Source organism: Sminthopsis crassicaudata, chromosome 2 (assembly GCF_048593235.1).
Source record: "Sminthopsis crassicaudata isolate SCR6 chromosome 2, ASM4859323v1, whole genome shotgun sequence".
NCBI classification, from domain to species: domain Eukaryota; kingdom Metazoa; phylum Chordata; class Mammalia; order Dasyuromorphia; family Dasyuridae; genus Sminthopsis; species Sminthopsis crassicaudata.
Genome location: NC_133618.1, coordinates 449,981,700 through 449,999,006, shown reverse-complemented (window position 1 = coordinate 449,999,006; position 17,307 = coordinate 449,981,700). Strand labels below are relative to the sequence as shown.

The 17,307-nt window shown below is 36.7% G+C and overlaps 1 protein-coding gene across 5 annotated transcripts in view; it reads right to left on the bottom strand.

Annotated features, from left to right (window-relative positions):
* Positions 1-16,912, bottom strand: part of CDK5RAP1 (CDK5RAP1 mitochondrial tRNA methylthiotransferase) — a 39,054-nt gene extending 22,142 nt beyond the window's left edge. Inside the window, exons 1-8 of one of the 5 annotated variants that reach the window (XM_074292720.1) lie at positions 16,533-16,912; positions 14,658-14,994; positions 13,620-13,723; positions 11,056-11,090; positions 10,074-10,174; positions 8,009-8,219; positions 7,617-7,737; positions 1,922-2,152 (exon numbers count right to left, since the gene is read on the bottom strand). In XM_074292720.1, coding sequence (XP_074148821.1) covers positions 1,922-2,152; positions 7,617-7,737; positions 8,009-8,219; positions 10,074-10,174; positions 11,056-11,090; positions 13,620-13,723; positions 14,658-14,973 — 1,119 coding nt within the window. In that variant the 5' untranslated portion in view covers positions 14,974-14,994; positions 16,533-16,912. Of the gene's footprint in view, positions 1-1,921; positions 2,153-7,616; positions 7,738-8,008; positions 8,220-10,073; positions 10,175-11,055; positions 11,091-13,619; positions 13,724-14,657; positions 14,995-15,668 lie in introns of all 5 variants that reach the window. The other 4 variants (XM_074292719.1, XM_074292721.1, XM_074292722.1 and 1 more) reach the window with 4 other exon arrangements.
* Positions 16,913-17,307: the final 395 nt, after the last annotated feature.

Below are 17,307 nucleotides of genomic sequence, written 5' to 3'. Positions count from 1 at the left end.
GGAGTCATAGTCAGAATAATACAAGATTTAGAAGTTTTTACAGTAAAGGATCAGAAGGCTTGGGATATACTCTAGAGATCAATAGAGCTAGAACCAAGAATCAGGTGATTACACCCAACAAAACTAAGTATAATTCTTCAGGAGAGAAGGTAGATATTCAATGAAATTGAGGACTTTCAGCATTTGTGATGAAAAGATCTGAGCTAAATAGAAAATTTGATTTTCAAATACAAGACTCGGGAGAAGCATACAGAGGTAATCAGGAAAAAGAAATCATAAGGGACTTAACAAGGTTTATACAAGGTTTCATCTGTTTTACATTCCTGCATGGGGAAATGATACTTGTAACTCTTAAGATACTTAACTCTTAAGAACTTTCTCATTATGGCAGTTAGAAGGAATGTAGATAAAAAAGAGTACTGATTGAGGTAACTATGAAGGGATAATATTTTTAAAAAGAAAATTAAGGGATGAGACAGGAATGTATTAAGAGAAAGGGAAAGGAAGAGATGAAATGATGTAAATTATCTGCCATAAAAGAAGCAAGAAAAAGCTCTTACAATGGAGAGGAAGAGGAGGAAGGGAAAGGAGAAGGGGATTTTTAATCTTACTCTCATTAGAATTGGCTCAAAGAGGAAATAACATATACACTCAATATGGATATAGAAATCTATTTTACCCTGCAGGAAAGTAGGAGAAAAGGATATGAGAAGGGGGGGAGGGTAAAAGAAGATAGGGCATATCAGGGGAGGGCCTGGTAAGAATCAAAACTATTTTGAGAATGAAGAGAATGAAAGGAGAGAAAGAATAAAATAAGCAGAAGGAAATAGTTAGAAATAGTAATTGTGAAAAAAATTTTGAAGCAAATTTTTCTGATGAAGGCCTCATTTCTCAAATATATAGGAAACTGAGTAAAATTTTAAATATATAAATTCCTTTCCCCAATTGATAAATTATCAAAAGATATGAACTATGCCCAAAGAGCCGTAACATCATGCATATCTTTTGACCTATCAATACCACTACTAGGCATGAATCCTAAAAGAGATTAAATTTAAAAAAAGGAAAAGGGCTTATATGTATAAAAATATTTATATCAACTTTGTTCTCAGGGCAAAGAATTGGAAACTGAGGGAATGCCCATCAATTAGGGAATGACTGAATAAATTGTGGTTTATGATTGTGATTGGAATATTATTGTTCTATAAGAAATGAGAAGGAAGATGCTCCTTCATGAACTCAAGCAAAGTGAAGTGTACTGTTTACAGAGTAACAGCAATGTTATGTGATGATCAACTCTTAATGACTTTGCTATTCTCAGCAATATAATGATCCAAGACCACTTTGAAGAACTTAAGATGAAAAATACTATCCATACCCAGAGAAAAAACTGATTGTGTCTGAATCCAGACTGAAGCATACTTTTCTTTTTAAACATTGCTCTTCTTTAGTTTTTTTGTGGGAAGAAGGGGAGAATCTGCTTTCTTTTATAATTTTTATGGAAATGTTTTGCATAATTTCACATGTACCTTCTCAATGAGAAAGGAGCAGAGAAGGATAAAATTATGAAACTCAAAGTTTTAATACCAAATGTAAAAAATTATTTTATATGAAATTGAGGAAAATTTATTTCCTTGAGTAATACAATAACAAGAATAATATAAAAATCCTAATGACCAATCCTCTTTTCAGACTTGCCACTTCTCTCAAGATTCACTTAGCCAACAACTGACCCCAACCTTAGGCTCAACCTTCCATCTTTATCCACAGAAGCATTTTACATTCCTACAAAAGAACAATAGATTTCAAAGACAGGGAATAAATTATGCCAGCCTTTTGCTTGGTCCTGAAGCTGTGCTTTCTAAAGGTAGGAAAGGTTTCCATCAAAATAAAATCACTTCCTCATAGATTCAATACTTGCCTCATCTGGAAAATCCTTGGGGTGGGGAGATGTGAAGCGAATCCTCATTTCAGGATCGATTCTGGAGACCTGATCCAGAAGATCAGCAAATCGAAGACCTCCTTTCTTCATCTTATAATTTTCACTAAATCCTCGACTCAGATTAGTAGGTGCTGCATTATTGAATTGGATTTCTGAGTTGTCTCGGTAGCTATTGACATTCTGACCAAGGAGTGTCACTTCTTTCAGACCCTGCATAATGGCATAAATACATAACAAGAGGAATTAGGAAATACTTTACCTTCATACCAAACCACTATTTTGGAAATAAAGTGGATAAAAAAAACAGAAGTTTAAATTTTAAGCAATTATATCATATTAAGCACTAGATAAGATGTGACTAAAACTAATTTGGTATAACTGCCATTCAGATTTACCAAAACACTCCCACAAACTGTAACCATCCAGATGATCCAAAACTTGACTACATTATTCTATGCTTTTGAGCAAGATTAAAGGAGCCATATTCCTCCTGCTTCTGCCTGTTCTAAAGAGAACCTTTATTTAGATGTAATATTATTTTCTTTTCTTTTTTTATTGCAAATTTATTTGTTTTTATTAAAAAAAAAAAAAGCTTTTCATTTTTAAAACATATGCATGGATAATTTGACAACATTGATCTTTGCATAGCCTTGTGTTTCAGATTTTCTCATCCTTCCCCCCCCCCACCTTCCCCTAGATGGCAATCCAAATATGTTAAACATCATATGTAATATTAAAAAGACATCTACGTTCCAGAATCTCAGGACATCCAATTTCTCTCTTCTTAATGGGATTAAAAATCTTAGATTCTGCAAAGAGTTACACAAATTGATGCTGAGTAAAGCAAAAAGAACCAGGAAAACATTGTACACAACAAGAAGACTGTATTGATGATCAACCATAATAATTCTGGTTTTTCTCAGCAATTCAAATAAACTTTGTATGGAAACTGGCATCTGCATCCAGAGAGAGAACTATGGAGATTGAATGTAGATTAACACATACTATTTTCACCCTTTTTTTCCTGGTTTTCCCCTCATCTGCATCCAGAGAGAGATGAATGGATGGAGAGATAGATAGATAGATAGATAGATAGATAGATAGATAGATAAACAAACAAAGGAACTTTGAATGAAAATAAAAGAATTTTAGGATCAACAGAAAAAGGAAAACAAATTAAATTTGCACCCTCCACTTCCTTTGTCATTGAAGTATATGAGAAGTTCCTTATTAATCATAATTTCGGAGGGAGGATTCTGGGAAGATAGCAGAATAGATTGGTAAATTTCAAGCTCTTTAGATTTCTTCCACAAATAGAAAAAATTTGATCCTCATGATTTGAACATAAGCTGGTGAAAAATCAAGGTTTGGGGTAGAACAGAAGTCCTCTGGTACAAGTCAAGAAGATTTGAAGAAAGTCCTTAGACTGGGGATTAACATATATAAAGAGCAAATACCTCCAGATTAGCAGCACCTAAACAAATAGGGAGTCTGGGGCTAGCTGGGTATGGTGGGAGCCTCAGCAAGAACCACAGAAACTTTCACCTCCTCCACTGCTTGAAGAATCAGGAGTCTGAGCCTGGGAAAACTGGGTGAACCTCGACTGATGAGGGACCCTAGGCCCAGCAGTTTGCCTGACTCGAGGAGGAACCAGCATACTTGGCAAGTGCAGAGGTAGTGGGGCAGACTGCAGGCACTTGCAGAAGAGGGGAGCTTTTGGTTGGAGGTACCAGGTCACCTTTACCTCACCCCATGATTAGAGATACTTATACTAATATCCCTTATTAAAAAAAATAAACTGGCAAAAAAGAAAGAATCCAATCATAGAAACTTACTACAGGAAAAGGGAAGACTTGGGATTCATTTTCAGAGGAGGACACTGAAAGTAAAAAAAACTTCTACCTCAAAAAATAACATTAAATGGCTCCCTACCCAGAGAGAATTTATAGAAGAATTCAAAAAAGAATTTAAAAATCAAATGAGAGACATTGAGGAAAAACTAAAATAATAATAATAATAATAATAATAATAATCCAAGAAAAACAAGAAGGTTATGAAAGAAAAGTTAACCAACTAGAAAGGAGATACAGTCTCAAAGATGAAAATAATTCTTTGAAAATTAGAATTCAACAAGGGGAAGCCAATGAAACTACGAGACTAAGAAATAACAAAACAGATTATAAAGAATGAAAAAAATAGAACAGAATGTGAAACATTAAAAAAAAAAAAGAGAGAGATATAGAGAACAGATCAAGAAGAGAAAATATAAGAATAACTGGACTGCCTAAAAGTTGTGAACAAAAAAAGAATCTTGACACAATAATGCAGGAAGGTAATCCAAGAAAATTGTCCTGGAACAATGGAACATGAGGGGAAAGTAGAAATAAAAAACAATCTACTGATCACCACACCGCAACAAAATCCTTTGTGGAAAACACATAATAGGCAGAGGCATTAAAGGGAGGAGGGCTATTAGTTCTGAAAATCTACTCACATCAGAATTGTGTTAAATAGGAAACACTATATACATAACATGAAAGTATAGCATCCTCCAAAATCTATAAAGAAATAAGGGGGGAGGAATGGGCAGAGGGGGAAGCAAAGAGTGAGGAAAAAAGGCAAGGGAGGGATCCTGGAGTGGGGGAAAGTTAAGTAATAGCATGGCAAGTTAGGAAGAGAATTAAAGCAAAGACTCTGCAGGGATAGGAAAGATATGTGTTTGGGGGGGGGGGGGGGAGAAGAAGGGGTGAGATGTGTATATTTATCTATCTGTGTATATATATACACAACTATACATAAATATATCTTTCCTTAACTATGGTTTGCTTGGGCATGATGAGGAAATAAAGGCAGGGACAAAAGTTGCACAGCAAAAAAACCCCCAAAAAACAATTTATATGGATGTAAAGTAAATTTGGAAATTCATGAGTATAATTTCTTCCTCTAATATACATACTTTCTTGCTGGAGAGCAATTTGGAACTATGCCCAAAAAGTTATCAAACTGTGCATGCCCTTTGATCCAGCAGTGCTACTACGGGGCTTATACCCCAAAGAAATACTAAAGAGGGGAAAGGGAGCTGTATGTGCCAAACACACACCTATATATATACACAGATAGATAAATTACTGATCAGAGAAATGCAAATTAAGACAACTCTGAGATACCACTACACACCTGTCAGATTGGCTAAGATGACAGGAACAAATAATGATGAATGTTAGAGGGGATGTGGGAAAACTGGGACACTAATACATTGTTGGTGATGCTGTGAAAGAATCCGGCCATTCTGGAGAGCAATTTGGAACTATGCCCAAAAAAGTTATCAAACTGTGCATATCCTTTGATCCAGCAGTGCTACTACTGGGCTTATACCCGAAAGAAATACTAAAGAGGGGAAAGGGACCTGTGTGTGCCAAAATTTTTGTAGCAGCTCTTTTCGTAGTGGCTAGAAACTGGAAGATGAATGGATGTCCATCAATTGGAGAATGGTTGGGTAAATTATGGTATATGAAGGTTATGGAATATTATTGCTCTGTAAGAAATGACCAGCAGGATGAATTCAGAAAGGTCTGGAAAGACTTGCATGAACTGATGCTGAGTGAAATGAGCAGAACTAGAAGATCACTATACACTTCAACAGCAATACTGTATGAGGACATATTCTGATAGAAGTGGATATCTTCAACATAAAGAAGATCCAACTCACTTCCCTTTGATCAATGATGGACAAAAACAACTACACCCAGAGAAGGAACACTGGAAAGTGAATGTAAACTGTTTGCACTACTGTCTATCTACCCAGGTTACTTATACCTTCAGGATCCAATACTTAACATGCAACAAGAAAATTGGATTTACACACATACATTGTATCTAGGTTATACTGTAACACATGTAAAATGTATGGGATTGCCTATCATCTAGGAGAGAGAGTAGAGGGAGGGAGGAGAAAATTTGGAAAAATGAATACAAGGGATACATGTTATAAAAAAATTACTCATGCATATATACTGTCAAAAAATTTATAATTATAAAATTAATAAAAAAAAGAAAGAGAAACTATATATATATATATATATATATATATATATATATATATATATATATATATATACACTTTCTTGAATTGGAAATTTGTTGTTATATATTTTGAATCTTGCCTGATGTTCTGCTAGGCACATGACAATGTTTTCTTTTGTTTTTGTATTCCTTTTCTGTTCATTTTTTAATAAAAATTTTTTTTTAAATTAATCATAACTTCAACATAATCAAATTTATTTTTCAGGACTAGAGTGGACTATAAATTCAGTGTGAAATTTTAATAAGGGGAAAAAAATTCGATCTTAAGATGTACTGATATACTGTTTATAATGAGGGAAGAGATGATCTCCCTGGACTCTGCTCTAATCTGATGACATTTAGAGTACTACACTTAGTCCTGCATATGACACTTTTGAGTTGACACTAATAAGCTGTAGTGATCAAGATGATGATGGCACTGAACATCACATAAGGATGAAGAGAAGGAACTGAGGCAACTTTTGAAGTATCTTCTAAGTTTAGCATTCTGTGATTGAATAAATACTAACAAGACAATCCTAATTTAACTACTTCAACTTTTTAAAAAAGTATAAACTTTAAAAATGTTGAAAGAATGGCACCAGCACTCTTTCTTTAGTGACATTGCTAAATATTTGTTTCTGATATTCAAAAGAGATGAGCACAAAAGATACTAATAAACTGTTATATCATTATCAAATATTATCTATATAACAATTGGAAATAGCCTCTGCTGAAATGTTGGTAAAGATCCCAGCTTTGCAAAGCAACATGATTTTCAAATAATGTTCTTTCCAATTTGACAGCACTAAATGAACTATATCTGACCAAGCTAGGTGAATACGAAACTATGAAGAATGAGTATAAATAATGCTCATTAGTTCAGTTACTGGCTTGAACAAGAATGAGCTATAAAACATTCTTGTTCTTCAAATCTCATGATAACTTCCAAAGATGATGTCTGAGAAAAGATTTTCAAATCTGACAATTAAATTTTAATTTAATTTAATTAAAAGATAATTGATAACTTTGGAAAGAGCAGTTTCAATTTAGTTTAGAAGACAGATTTTAAAGTTCCAAGAAGTGAGTGAAAACTATCTTTTGGAAGTTTGGTCAAGAAAGGAAGGAGATAGGCTATAGGATATTTTTTTCTTATAGCTTTTTATTTACAAAATATATGCATGGGTAATTTTTCAGCATTAACCTTTGCAAAACTTTCTGTTTCAACTTTTCCCCTCCCCCTCCCCTAGTTGGCAGGTAGACCAATACATGTTAAATGTGTTAAAGTTAAATACAATATTAAATACAATATATGTATACATATATAGGTTAATATTTTAAGGAAATAAGAAGATCCTAAAGGATTTTTAAGGATTAAAAAGAGTTGGGTATATTTGAAGACAAAAGAGAAATTATCAGTTGATGACAAGAAGTTAAAGATACATACAAAAATAGAGATACTTATCAACGACCTAGAGATCTTTTACTTAACACCAGTTGAGAAGTTCCCTCTTCCAACTTTAGGTCCTTCATTTATGGCATTAGCAGACCACATCAGTCTCTTACTTTCCCCCCAGTACTAAAAAGGAATAAAGCACAGATAATATATCACCTGCTCAGAGAGTTTCTTCACTTCCTCCAGAATGGAGGCAATTGGCCGGCTCCTTTCACGACCCCGCGTGAAAGGAACGATGCAGTAACTACACATGTTGTCACAACCTCGCATAATCGACCTGGGATAAAAGCATAAGAAATTATCAAAGGATATTCTTTGAGATCCAAAAAATAATTAAAAGGTTCTCAACATTGACATCTTTCATTGTTCTGAGTTTCTTTTAGGGTACATAGCCACTCAAGATTACATTCAGATCTCAGAGACATGTAGAAACTTGTCCTCTTTAAGAATTAAGGCATAAAACACAAGATTCTGTATCATTTGTATCTGAACTAATACAAGAATCATCAAAAGGAGAACTTCAAACCAATCACTGAGGAAATACTCACACAAATGCTGACGTGGCATTTGGACTTGTCTGAACAGGCATGATGTCTGCATAGGTCTCTTCCAGAGAAAGCAAAACGTTAGCAGATCGCTGGCCAGAGTCAGCTAAAGTCAGCAGTCGAGGAAGATCCCGGTAAGAGTCTGGCCCAGCTATAATGTCCACCAATTGCTCCCTCTGCAGGATCTCTTCCTTCAACCTCTCAGCCATACATCCTGGGAAAGGGAAAATATAGCAATGCAGTAGTGTTTCTCATAGCTCATGCTAAACACATAAACCTACATTTCCTATGAGTATTTTTCTGCACAAATAAATGGTCATCTGATCATCAAACTGCCTGAGGAAAAGAAAACAGCCACCTATTCAGAAACCTTTTAAATGCATGAGCCTTAAATTGAACTGACCATTATCTGTAAAGATTTATAGGCCAAAAATAATGCAGTAATAGGAGAGGTTTGTTTTTTTTTTCTATACCTATGTCAATGCCTTTTCTCCTCCCAACCCCTTTCCCAGTGGGTGCTTTTAAAAATATGGGAAATATATGATCTATGTTTGAGAGTCCCATTCCCCCCTCACCCCCCCACCTCCACAGTGCTTGGCTGTAAGGAGGATGTGTCTCAAGTTTCCAGGAACAAATACTCTTGGATGGTATCTAAGACATATTTAACTATTAGCAAAAAACCTGGAGCATTTGACAATGAGCTGATAATATTATAGAGACTACTCTGGGTTCTCAAAGGCCAGGCCAGGATGCATAAACTCTGGCTATGATACCATGCTAAAAGGGACTTATTGATAGATTTATGTTTTTCTTACACAAAGATAAATTCAATTCAGAAAGATTTATTACTATTGTCTGCAATGTGATAAGATTTTCAAACACAATAATTCTCAAAATATTTTTGCTAAACCAGAGGAGTTATCCACATTGGTAGAAGAATTGACTACCAATGGAGATTAATGAAATATTTGAGGAAGTTTTAAAATGTATCTTGATATACAATTCTTAAGGAAAATTCCCAAGAAGTTCATAATAGCATGAGAAACCAAAAGATTATAAACTTAGGACTGGACAAGGCTTTAGTTGAGGAAAATGAGACCCAGAGAGATTAAGGGCCTTTCACAAGTAGTAAATATAAGAAGTGGACCTTAAACCAAGTCCTATGACTCCAGAGTCAGTGCTCGTGCCACAATATTACACTAGCAAAGACTCTACTACCACTGTATGATCTATCTTTTCCAATAATGTGCTTTAGGTCAAAAGCATGAGAAGTAATCATAGATGTTTGCCCCATTCCTCATTCTCTTTGAAATTATCAAAGACTAGCTCAGGGAAATCTCAGCCCCTTCTTTAAAGGTTTAGGAAGAGAAAGTCTTCATTAAAGTGCTACTCTGATAAGTCATGACATAGAGGTGACCACAAACTCTGGGAAGGTCATATCACATGATAAGAACTGTTGTAGAGTAAGGTCTTAGGAACCAGCTTTATGTTGTGATTGTTGTTTGAAAAACTAGGCTTCAATTTTTTCACCTACTAAAGAAGGGGAGAGGAGAAGATATTCTCCAAGGTTCCTTTTAGCTCTAAATCCTAAGGAGAGTCTACTTAAGCTCAAAAAAGGCTCATAACTATGGGGTCAGCCACCAGATGATGACTTTTTGGCCATAGCAATTACGAATGTCTTTAACTATAATATGAAGAATTGTGATCTACGTGGAGAAAGAACTCACATTAATAAAATGGTAGCTCTTTTGGGGTAACTAAAACATTGCCCTACTGAGCCTTCTTTTATTACACATACTCCCTAGGTACATAGGGCCATGTGTTTCCTTCAGACTGCAAGTTGCTCACAGAAACTACATTTTCTTTATTCTGTATTTTTTTTCCCAACACTGTAATATACAAGACTTTGCTCTATGGGAGACTTTGGTATAGTAAAGCTAAGATACAATGATGTCCTGTTGGGTCTGCTCGAGAGTTCACAAGTGGCCATCTCCAAGGAAAAATCTAAATTCCAGCAATATAAAGCTCAATCCACCAAAATAACTGTCACTTCCAAACTTTAGGATACCTAGAATCCCAATTCGAAGAGGAACCTGTGATTTGGGACGTCTAGCCTTTACAGATTTAAGTCGTTTTAAACGATGCCAGATAGCCTGTTCAGCCTTCTCCCTGTAGCATAAAACAACAGACCAAGTTAGAATTAAAATGATCAGCACATTTAAAAGTACCAACCTTTTAAATAAGTGGAGGAAGAGAAAATAATGTTATAAATCACTTTGGTCCTCTCAGTAGCCTTGCAGAGAGGGATCATTCATGTAATGCAATTTTAATGTAATTACTAGTAGAAAAATAACTATGAAAAATATGCATGAACTGATGTTAAGCAAAGTAAGCAGAAGAAACATTTTACACAGTAATATATTGTTTTCCTTCAGAACTCTGTTTTGCTTCAGAACTCTGTTCAATGCAGTAACTAATAATGACTTGAGAAGTCTGACAAGCAATCAAACCTTTGGCCATTTGTAGAGAAGATTTGGATGACAGATATGGAATGTAGCATACATGTTCAGACATGGCTAACATCAGTTTGTTTTGCATAGCTGAATTTTATTATTGGATGTTCTATGAGTAGGGAGAGAGAAACATTGGAAACTGACAATTTTCTAAAAGGAGCATTAATAAAACATACAGCTGTATTTAGAAAGGAAAACAAGGTATTTAACTCAAAAACACCTATATTTAACTAGAAAAGAATGCTAGTAAGACCTAGATACCTAACTTCAAATGGGGGAAAATTAGGTCCTCTGAACATACAGTATATTCTTAGTCCTAGAATAAAAAGAACTATCCAAAGGGTGAAAAAAACTGAGCATAAATCAATCCCCTTGCCCACTCTTAGAAAAAGCATTACAACTTATAGTTACTCGATAAACATTTATTAAGAAGTTTTTAAGTGCCTAGTACCATATATCCTACAGATGACAGGTCAACACTCCATAATATGAATGACAGTGAATTATTCTTATCTGCTAATATGGACAAATCCTCACCTGATTGAACATGTGACAAGAAGAATCACATCAGCCTGAGATGAAAGCAGGAAAAAAAAGAAAAGAAAAATGATCATTTTTGAAGTCAAGGAATTCCTTGAAGAATTATTAGTACAAATTCCACCTATGCCTCTCTATCCTCATGACAATCTCTGGTCATTCTGCCCTGCCCTGATCTCCTTCAGGTCTGCCTTCTCTGGAATCCTTTCAACATCTTAAATTCAGGACTCTACCCTTGAATCTTCTGAATCATTATTCTATCACTCAAAACTCCAATCCTAGTGGCAACCAGTACACAAAGACAGAGAAAGAAGATGAAATATTAGGTATGAGAAACAGTAAGTCAATTTGGCTGGATTGTAGAGAGTAATGTGAAATAAGGCTGGGAAGGTAAACTTTTAGTAATCAGGTTATAAAGAACTTTGAATGACAAAGGAAGATCCTAGAGATAACAGAGAACAAGTAAAGTTCACTGAGTTAGGGGAATGACAAGGACAAAGAAAATCACTTTGGCAGTTATATAGAGGATGAAACCAATTAGAATGCTACCACAGGAAAGGAATAAAGGACAGGGGAAGGTGGTGGATGTGTAAGCAGACAAAAAGTAAATGGATTTAAGAAATAGTATAGAGGTGGATATGAAGGGATTTATGGAATAATAAAATAAGGAAATAAGGATATTGAGGGTTCAAACCTGTGTAACTGGAAGGATGATAATATTCTTAACAGTAATAAAAATTCAGAAGAGGATTGGGTTTCGTGATTTGAGACAAAAACATTGAGTTCTGTTTTTAACATTTAACATTAAATTGAAGATGCACATAGGGCATGAAGTTTAAAATGTCCAACAGATGATGCAGCAGTTTCATTCAGAAAGGAGAATAGAGCAAGATATAACTAGAGTCATAAGCTATCCCCCTTCTATCTTTCTAGTCTTCTTAATCTTTACTCCCTACCATGAAATTACTCTTCAAGCCAATGACCCTGACTTTCTTGGTGTTCCACAAGCAAGATACTCCATTTCTCTGTCCCAAGTATTTTCTCCAAGTAACTGTCCCCCATGTCTGGAAGATTCTCCCTCATCATCTCTAGTTATTGGCTTTTCAAGTACCAACTAAAATCTCATCTTTAACAGAACATCTTGTCTTCTCTGTGTGCTAATTTCCTACTGATCCTATATATACTTTGTTTTGTAGCTATCTGTTTGCTTGTTGTCTCCCTATCATATTGTGAGCTCCTTCAAGGGTGGAATTGTATTTTGGGTTTTTTGGGTTTTTCTTTTTTCTTTTTTTTTGTATCATCAACACATAGTATAGTGTCTGGCACATAGCAGGCACTTAAATATTTGCTGATTTATTGAATGAACTATATGCACCTGATCATTAAACCCAATAAAGAGAGAAGCAGGTGGAAAATAAAGTTTTAGAGCACACCCACAGTTATGTGATAATGAGGGATAACTAAGCAAAGGAAATCAAAAATATAATAAATAAGAGGAAAACCAAAAGAGAATTGTATCTTGAAAATTTAGAGATTATATAGGAGGAGAGGACTGTCATTGGTGTCAATATTTTCAGGGAAGTCAAGAAGGACAAAAATTAAGAAAAGGCCAGGACATCTAATAATTAAAAGGTCGCTGGTAACTTCTGGGAGAATGGTGTGGGAGGATAAGGTGGACTTGCAAATGCTAAATTATGTACATCTCATCCCCTCTCCTCTTCTCTGGGATTTTGTTCCAAAAATCATTCTCAACCTCTCTCTCATCATCTTTAATTCCTCCCTATCAGCTTTCCCTACCCCCATCACTTACAAATCTACAATTAAAGACCAAACCTTGAATCTGACATTCCCTTAAACTACTAGCCAATGGCTCAACACCTTAACTGCTTAACCTCTAAAAAAGAATAATCACTCCAATGATTCCACTAATTTCCTCACTACCCACTCATTCCTCCAACCCTGGTGAATCAGTTTCTGACCCCAGTGTTATAATGAAAGATATTCTCTCCAGATAACCAATTACCTCCAAATTGCAAAACCTAGTAGCCTCCAACTCTTTATTCTCTGCCATGTTTGCAGTAATCACACTATTTACCATCTCCTAGTTTTTAATATTTTTCCTTTGGTTCCATGAGAACATTTATATGTAGACTACCTAACTAATAAAAGATATTTAACGGCTAATGAGCTTAATAAAACATCTCATACATAAGAGATTTTTTTTTCCTTTAACAAAAAAGACTACAATGTACATCCCCTACAACATTTTTTTGATATTTAAAAAAAAATTTACTCATTCTTTATCCATAAATTATTTCCTAATAAACGCCATCTTCCTAAACCAATGAATTTTTCTTCACATAACAAAGTAAAAGTTAAATAAAACCAACTGACAAAACAATTATGGCTGATAGCTTAAGCAATATTTTGTTCTCACAATTTTCCACCTTTCTACCAAGAGAAGGGAAGTATATTTCATCATTTATTTTATAAAACCAATATTCCAAACCATATTTAGGAACTTCTAGGCCCATGGTATAAGAAAAATTAAAATGACATCGTACCTCATGAAGGCTGTTAGTTCTCAGGTAGCCATTCTTCTCCAGAATGGACCAAGCAATCTCTGCATCATTAACATTCATTTGGCAGCCATATGTTTCCAGATAGACTAGAAAAAGAAAATCATATAAGTACACAGTATGCAACAGAGGGAAAACAAAGAAAGGGTCATACATAAGAATACTTTTTAAAATGCCCTGACAACACCTGAAACTACACTGATATATCAGGTTTACTAGTAATGGCTTTACATAAGCATTAACTGAGTCATATCATCACATATCAGCTATCTCATCTATAAAATAAGGAAAGGAGTTGGGCCAGATAATTTATTAAAGTAGCTACCAGCTATGGAATCTGTAATCCTGCTACTCTGAAATAACAATAGCAATTTTACAAAACTCTCCATAAAGCTAAAAAGTGTGACTAAGGTTTTGCTGACTCCCCAGTTCAAAAATGAACAGTGAATTTATTTAACATCATAAGTAAATGATTCTTTATTCTTTTATACCTTTTAGCAATCATTTCAACAATTAAAAAAGCAGAGACTATGCAAAGATCATATAGCAAGACAGAGGCATACTAAAAGAATAAATTTCCAAGAATTCAAACCATAGGCAAGCTGAACATAAATTTACTTTTGTTAATATGCAAGTCTATAAAATTTAATATCTGCAATATTTCAACGTTTCTTCCATGGAAATATCTAATTGTATAATGAACCTCAAGTGGAGCCAAATCTTCTGAACCCTTCAGGCTCAGGACCATTATGAAGCAGTATGACAGATACTAAACATTATTAAGTTAAAACTAGGGGTTCTAATTAACAGAAAATAAAAATGGATGATCTTTATCTTAATAATTAAATGTCACAGACATACAAAATAAAACAAAAGAGAGAAAAAATTAAATGTAACAGTAATCAATATCATCAGTAATGTAACAGTAATGAACAGTAATCAGTAATCAATAGTTAAGACCTGGGACATGAAAACTGTTAACTCTGAGGCAGACCACAGAGACAGAAAGGAGTAAACACAGACCTTTTCTCCTTTTTCCTACAAGGGCTTCTGCAGGAAGGTAAGGGGGCAGATCCTCTACTGCTGAGGAGGAACCAGATTTTTCTGATTCCTCTTGAGGCGTTGAGACATTTCTTAAAAAGTGCTGAAATGTCGGTCCTGTGGCCAGCCTGGCGCTGAAATCTCTCCGGACTCCCTTATCTTGCTCTTTTTCTAACTCTGGATATGCTTTCGTCTTGAAATTACTTGTTGTTCTGTAAGTCCTGAAGATCTGCCAGATCACCATGGACAGCAGACTCTGCCTCCGACTGGCTTTCAAGGCATATTTTAAAGGTTGCATGTCCAGAGGAAGAGATCCCAACTGTACAAAGATTAAAAAATGACATATTCTAATCAAATTACATTCAATGAATAATCTCTACTTAAGTCCGCTTCGATGCCCTCCTTATGACACGAAGATAGCACTGAGCCCACGCAGGGAGGGCACAGATTCTGGTTCTCCTTAGTGACCAACTCCATGTCCGCTACTCAGCAGATGTGCCCGAGCTCATAAAGGGTCAGAATGGTAACAGAAGATGATTTTTTTAAGGAAAGCATCTCTGAAGAGGCATCCATCAGATTAAAAAGGAGTGTTCACATCTACAAAATTATTGATCTCAGGTTTCAAAGTATGATCAATGAAAACAAAATTTTGAAAAATAATAAATACTTGAAACTGGAGATATTTCCTTTGTAATTCTCTCACCTCAGGCCATTTAAAGTGAAGTCTGACATACACATTTCCTCGCACAAATCCCCTCAAATCACAAACTTTTTACGGCATTCCTCTCCAACTCCTGTCAGGTACACGTCATTATATCTAGCAAAGGGATTCCTCATTCTCCTCACCTACCCACTGACACCTTCCCATTCCAAAACTGCATGAAAAACTGCCATTTTTGCAAGAAATTTCCCAATTAACCTCCCCTTATTCCAGGACTGTGACAGACGTCAGGGCAGGAAAAAGACATCTAAAGTTCATCTCAGAGCTTATACCTCGTGGTGATTTATTGCCAAATAATTTGCATATTTCCATCAAAATTAAGGAAGATCAGTTTCCCCTCCACTGTAGGTGCTTTTAACAGAGAGGAGAAGTCCCAAGTTCGGTCACATGGAGTAGTGGGCGGAGCGCTCGCTTTTACCGGGCTCTCCTCCTCCGCACAGGTCAGATCCCAGCCTCCGACTTCACGCCGGGGCGGGGTCAGCGCAGAAGTCGGAATCGGGACACGCTTTCTCCAGGGATGTCCCTGCCCCCGCCCGGGGTAGTTACTCCGGGACGCGCTCTTGCAGCCACCCGTCCCTCTCCGCCGGCACAGTACTGACTGCCCGCTAGGCCCGCTACATCCTCCATCTGCGCCCGAAGTTTAGAGGTCACGCCTCAACCCGGGAAAACCCGCCTGGAACACTCAAGATCGCACGGGGAGGGGGATGAGTGGAACAGAGAGTCTGAGAGCATGCGCGGGATGCCCACTAATACAACTCGGCCCATCAAGCGGGGTCAGGGTCCTTAATCCGCTGAAAATGTCGCTCTTCCCTACCTACCAGTCCGTGCACCTCCCGACTTTGGCAAGGACGCGGTGGAAACTAACGTCAAGGCAGCCAGCAGTAAACTAGATCACTCCACAAGCTCCAGGTGGCTGCGCATGCGCGCTAGTCCCGTAGTGCAAGCAGTCCTCCCGGAAACAAGGCCCTTGGGATGGGTTCCGTCCCGGCTTCCTGACAACAGTAAAAGTCTTCCTTTCCCAACTATGATTGATAGTCGTTCTCTCCCCAAGAAAATAATGATGAGGAAGTATGGAGGCCCTGGGGCGGGGAAGGAATCCTATGGCTTGTTATATTAGGGACTCTCCCCGAACTGACCTTTCTCTAAAGAATTGGGGGTCACGAACCTAGAGAAGCGCCTCGTGGGAAACAGAAGGCCCCATTCTGCGGCAGTCTGATGTGGAAGCAGAATAGGTTTGCCCCGCTTGTCCCCGAACTTTAGTTAGTTCGTGAGTTAGTTTAGTCAGAGTTAGAAGCAATGGGCGTGTAATGCCCGAGAAATTGAGCGAGACAGAGGTCAGGTAGTATTTCATAATATACTAAATGGAGAGATTTCCTGGGACTAATGGAGCCACGGTTTGGTCCCAGGGCTGAAGGAGACGTCATCTCTGAGAATCCATCCAACAGAGTTCTCAATGTCTTCTACACGGTGGCTCAGCCGCAGAGGGCGCACTGAGGCAGGGGCGGAGTCCGGTGCTGAGAGAGGCCGCGGGACTCTGACAGGGTGGGGCGAGCCACTGAGGGGGCGGAGCCCCGGACATGGGGAGGGGCGTCTGGAGAAGACAGTATCTGATAGTTTACAGTTGGGATGAGAAGTATTCTGATGCTCTACCAAGCATTTAGATAAAGAGTGAGGGGAGGTTTAGCACAACTGAGAATCGGGAAAACCGAGGCGGGACTGAATAGGATAATTAGGGAAACTGTGGCAGGACAGTTCCAAATTGCAAAAGGATTTGAAAAAGTACCAATTTCTGACCTCAAGGCATTTCTGTTTTTTATTGGAGGAAAAATAGAAAATTAGATTCAAATTATAAATGAAAAGAATAAAAATAATTTCCAGATTCAAGGGCATGAAAAACTGGGAAGATCAGGC